This window comes from Hypomesus transpacificus, chromosome 8, assembly GCF_021917145.1.
Source record: "Hypomesus transpacificus isolate Combined female chromosome 8, fHypTra1, whole genome shotgun sequence".
Taxonomy (NCBI): Eukaryota; Metazoa; Chordata; class Actinopteri; order Osmeriformes; family Osmeridae; genus Hypomesus; species Hypomesus transpacificus.
The window spans coordinates 3401020-3406473 of NC_061067.1; the positions used below are offsets into that span (position 1 = coordinate 3401020).

A 5454-nucleotide genomic window follows, 5' to 3' on the forward strand; every position below is an offset into this window, starting at 1 on the left:
AAGTTATGCTATCAAGGCCTTCATATTGTTTTCTTTTCAATTCTAGCCAATGCATTTGACATACTGTACCATATTTGACAGAAGGATTCTTTATTTAGTCCGTGGGATCAATACAAGAACAGGAAACACCTCCACACCCAACATCCTACGGAAGCCATGTACACTTAATTAATTAAAAGACAACCCTGTGTTCCAGAGGTACATTGTCCATCACTCCACGCCTCACTTCCTCTGGCGTGCGGTCTTCTAGCAGTGAGCCAGACACGCTGCATCAGTCATTCCCTGTGCCACTGTCTCCATCTCTACAGAGGGAGGATAGTCAGAAAATTGTGCTTCTTAAACAAACATTCCCAGTTTCCCTAATCACTGGTTTGATCTAATTTTTTTTTCCTGTTTTCCTCTAGTTATAAAAATAACAGTGCTCTATGGCTGGCGTGCAGACAATATAAACATTTGTCTTAATTAATTGTCCCCCTTTGCTGATGAGCAACCAGGCTCATCCAGATCCACATGCCGTGCCAGTACAGTAGCATCCCTCCCAGCAGATTCATCAAAGGGACTGTTCTTCTGGGACGATGCAGGCTGATTGGGTTATTCTTTGTCTAAGCTGATTGAGTTAGAAGTTGCTGTCAGGGTTTGTAGAAACGGGAGGGGTGAAATGAGAGGATGATTAGAGGAGTTTTAGTCAAACTTCTGTGCTCGGAATCACTACTGATGTAATCTCCCATCTGTGTCTCTCTATGAACATAAACTACCTTGTGGTAAATATGTAAAACATGTTACATTCCATTAGCTGCATCTAAACATAGCAACACAAAAAAATACGGTGGTTTTTCTGTAGGAACATCACATGGACTAGATGTGCACTGTTCATCTGAGGCAAAATAACAGCCTCTCATGGCAACAGAACTACCCACAGTACAAAGAAGCCTTGTACTGCAGAGTTTCAGTCCTAGGGTTTAGGGCCTCTGTCTGTGGTTCATTCATCCACCCCAGCTTGTTAGATGCAGAGTGATGGGTTCTGACAGCGGGCCTCAGACCAGATAGATGCTCCAGAGAATAGTGCTCGCTATCGCTTCCTCTTGTTCTCCTGTCGTAGGGTCTGCACGTTGGCATACACTGGGCTTTCTCTAGGCTTCTTGGCCGTTTTCCCCTCCTCCATCTTGTCATGTAAATCTATGTTCTCATAGGTGTTAGGGTGCTAGGAAGGAATTAGAGATATCAAGTATTTGACATTAGTTCGAGTTAGAGATGTGCCATTAAAGGCAGATTTCTGACTAATAGCAGAATTGTAGACAGTTAGCGTAGCAGCTACTAAAAGGGTGGTTATTCAAGTATCAGTGTGTATAGTGACAGTAGTAAGCACAAACAATTAACACTCAGTGGGAATGTCAGATAAAGTCATGTTTACCTGCCGATGAGCCGGGTGCAGTCTGACTCTGTATTCCTCTCTCCTCTTTTTCTTTCTGTGGTGAAAGGGAGATAGACATAGAAATAGATAGAGAGAAGAGAGAGAGAGAGAGAGAGAGAGAGAGAGAGAGAGAGAGAGAGAGAGAGAGAGAGAGAGAGAGAGAGAGCGAGCGACAGACAGAGGCTCTTTTTCAGTGACTCCTGTAGTTGGATGTTAGCTCATTACATAGTCCACTTCATGTAAAAGTAGCACAGTGCCAAAGCCCTTCTTAGGAAGACAGCAAAAGGAGAGCACCATCTCCACGCAAAGAGAAAATAGGGATAAAACAGCAAAACAGTTTGCAGTTTCACAGCAAAACCACTTTCTCACAAACTTGGTTGCCCTGCATGTTAACCTCAAGCTAGGATGACTAACACATATGCATTGTTAAACCTCAGTTCAACCCATAGTGGTTTTCTCTGAATCCGGATCATGTTTTCATGCTTGATTCTCACCTGTGCAATGCAAATAGTAGTAGAGTGACAGCGAGCAGTAGAACTACTGCAGCTCCACTTCCCACATAGATGTAGATCATGTACTCAGACAGACTGGATTCACCTGTCAGTAGAGAGAAAAAGGAGCAAAAGAGTGAAAGAGTGGAACAGAGACAACGAGATAGAGACTGAAATAGAGACTGAGATGGAGACTGAGATAGAGACTGTGATAGAGACTGAGATAGAGACTGAGATAGAGACTGAGATAGAGACTGAGATAGAGACTGAGACAGAGACTGTGATAGAGACTGAGATAGAGACTGAGATAGAGACTGAGATGGAGACTGTAATAGAAAACAGCTATATTAAAACAGCTTAGTAAAAATAACTAACATCTATAATAAGCCTTGTTATTACAATTACATTTGCCTTACAATGCCTTACAATTGTTAAGGCTCAAAGGTAAGATAAGAGATACGCATGCTGGGTGAGGGAGGTGTTACTCATGCTGCCTTGCACCTGTTCACAAGGAGCCCACCCGCACATCACTTCCTGTGGTGAGAGCTGGTTCTGTACAAGTCTACACGTTTGTGTCGTTATGGGTAGTTTTAGTTCCTAGTTGTGGATCTCCCTGATAAGAAGTGGTTGGTATGGTGGAAGTGGTAATCCACAGTGAGTCTGTGTCATGGATTAGCAGATGTAGTCTTCTTCATGTTTTTATTTTATTTTCATGAATGATGTTTCCATATGTGGGTGAGATGGATGTTTTATAAGCTGAATAGTTTTTGTAATAAGCTTGAACACCCAACGTAGTTTGTAATATACTGTACCTGTTCACCAATCTGTCACTTGTATATACTATACTGTGACTGTTTGATATCTAAACCCTGACCCGGGTTACATAAGTATAAGAAACGTGATCTCTGACTTCATGACTATACCACCCCTTGGGTAGTGTTTGGGTCTGTGGGACCCATGTTCAATGTTTACTTAGTGGAAAATTGCAATAGCCGTGTTGTTTCATAAACTCAAATAGTCGTACGCCTGTCAGACTTCCAAACATTGGGTGCTTCGCACGAACGTGAACACCACCTAAGGGTTAAACCCTCTGACCTCTCAACTCAGGTGAGAAAAACACAGTGTAACCTCTGCCCTCTCACCTGGGCCGGGCACCGTCAGTAGCACAGTGGTGGTCTGGACCCCAGCATCCGTAGAAAAACGACAGCGGTAAAATCCTCCGTCCTCCTCCACCAACTCCGTCAGCTGAAGACTCACGTCCAGGCTGTCCGTACAGTATACCCTCCCCCTGGACAGGAACTCCTCCCCCACCAGACCACCGTCCACCACCCGGCACACCGCCATGATGCCTGTGCCGCCACCCCATTGGTTGAGACCCAGCTTCTCCACGGTAACCTCGTAGACGGTCCCATTGTGTTTGTGTTTGCAACTGATGGTCAGGTTGTCGCTTCTCTCGGCCACCAGCTCCGTATCAACCTGGATCACCTCGGGAGTCACTGCTGTGGTGAGGAGCTCAGGTTCTTCTGTTTTCAGAGACACAAGCAAACCCTTCAAGCCTGATAACTATAATCTTATTCTTGACAACTGTGGCGTAATAAAGAGCTGTTGTTCCTCAAATATCTATTTTTATAACCTACCTACACTGAGAAACAATAGCAGTTACGAAAAAAACACTACAGTCCACAAATTAAATAACCACGGATGTGAAGCAGGGAACCGCTGCGGTTTAGAGGAGTGTACCTGAGTCGTGGAGCTCCACCATGATGTCTCTGGTCCAGGAGCCCTGAGGAAACGTCTGGACAAAGCAGCGGTACAGGCCCAGGTCCTGCTGGCTGATGTTACTGATGGCTATGCTGCCGTCCAGGTGTGTGCCCCTTATAAAGGTCACCCTGCCTTGGTACAGGTGGGAGAAGGCCACGCCGTAGTCAGGATGGAACACTGCCACAGGATCCTTCTCCGGAACCTTGGTCCAGGACACCATGCTGAGGTTCCCCTCCCACGGACACAGACATTCCAGAACCATCCCTTCTTCTAGACTCACCGTAGCAACACTCTCTCTCTGCTGGACGGCAACTAGTCAGGGTAGATGTATGTCGTTAATATGCTTCATTTATAATCATCACAGTGTATCATGTAAGGTTTGCTTACAAACGTTTAAGGTTTGCTTTTAGCCAATACATGTCCTCGGGTCTTTGGTTTCAAAATGGTTGAAAAATATTTTCCAAGACAATGAAAAAGATGTGGATTTTTGCACAAATTACATTTTAGACTGAGATGCAACCGTCTACAGTCACTCCAGCTTTGTTTGTGTGTCCCTGGGGATTCACTAATAAGGCTAATTAAAGCCCACACAAATCAAGAGAGCTGACACAAGCCAGTGATCAAACTCTCACACCTTCAAACACCTCAATCACTGCTAGATGATAAAAGACCACATGCCTGGTTATACACCTCTGAGCTCTGGCTGATTCGATGTGAGGTGGGTACAGTTTGAGTCTTATCATATTAATCTGCTTGTTGAGAGCTCAGTTATGTTTGTCTGTCTTTATAAAGACAGCTGGAGAGATAAACGCTATTAGTCAGATGAGACAGTTGGTTGAAAATAAGAAAGCAGTTGGTTAAAGTGTTCCATAGTCAAGAAACTTAGTCTTGGAAATCTCTCTCAAAACACAACATTCTCAGTTACAATGTCAACGTTGATCGGAAACCTTTCACATATTTCTCTATAAAAGACACCAAAACTCAAAAAGCATACCTTTGAGGAGCGGGAAAAAGATAAGGAGTACCAACAAGTACCAGTGGTCCTTTTGTACAGCTTCCATCTTGCCCCTCCAAGGCAGAATGAAAGCTGCATTGATGAGATGAGTGGAGAGGCACCAAGACGACACTTCCTGCTAGCAGTGAGGCTAGCCACACAGAGGCTCTTCAGCTACTGGCAGAGACTTCATGGTAACCCACGCTTTGCTCCTTCTACACAGAGACTCTTTGTGGCCAGGGTCACCAGTAGTGGCCATCTTATGCTACATAGCCCACCACTACGAGAAGCCCTGCTCCAATAGTCACAAATATTGAAAAAAATTGGCATGGTTACAATTATGCCAAAACTAGTGTTATACTATATATTTACAAAAAAGAGTACTTCCACTTTAGTTTGGAGTTGCATTACAATCTACTTACAGACTACAGAATAACAAAGTGGTACTGTATGACTTGGGATCTGTTATCTCGATCACAGGAAATATTATTTCAGTTCCAGTTTTGGTATATCTCTTATCTACTATACACAGCCACATTGTGTCGAAAGCCACAAAAGTGTATACGAGTTTCCTGAAATGTAAATAAGACATCTGTTCTTATGGTAGAGATGTTGTTGACATTTCTATTACATTAATCTGAAGAATATTATTTGATTAAACATAATAATGTGTACTAGATTTAGATGCTATAACAAAGATCCAAATACATTTTACAAACAAACATCTTTGCATTCTAGATCATTCAGCAGCAAGATGACCTCACAGCACATTCATCGTAAAGTTACGGTACAAAGCA

At 43.4% G+C, this 5454-nt stretch overlaps 1 protein-coding gene across 2 annotated transcripts; it reads right to left on the reverse strand.

Annotated features, from left to right (window-relative positions):
* Window positions 1-73: 73 nt before the first annotated feature.
* On the reverse strand, window positions 74-5142 carry cd226 (CD226 molecule). Of its 2 annotated transcripts, none has more exons than XM_047023640.1 (6): window positions 4658-5142; window positions 3643-3975; window positions 3045-3425; window positions 1906-2008; window positions 1412-1466; window positions 74-302 (listed from the first exon to the last, which is right to left on the reverse strand). In XM_047023640.1, exons 1-6 carry the CDS (start codon window positions 4722-4724, stop codon window positions 276-278), a joined length of 966 nt encoding a protein of 321 aa, XP_046879596.1. In that variant the 5' UTR covers window positions 4725-5142; the 3' UTR covers window positions 74-275. The 2 variants fall into 2 exon arrangements, with proteins under 2 accessions (XP_046879596.1, XP_046879595.1); XM_047023639.1 differs by having other exon boundaries at window positions 74-1201.
* Window positions 5143-5454: the final 312 nt, after the last annotated feature.

Coding starts and splice junctions, on each gene's coding strand:
- cd226 (XM_047023639.1), bottom strand. CDS start 4,724: ATGGAAGCTGTACAAAAGGACCACTGGTACTTGTTGGTACTCCTTATC. Junction 2,009..3,044: donor ACTGACGGTGCCCGGCCCAG/GTGAGAGGGCAG, acceptor CTCTACTGACAG/GTGAATCCAGTCTGTCTGAG. Junction 1,202..1,411: donor TGCACCCGGCTCATCGGCAG/GTAAACATGACT, acceptor ATTCCTTCCTAG/CACCCTAACACCTATGAGAA.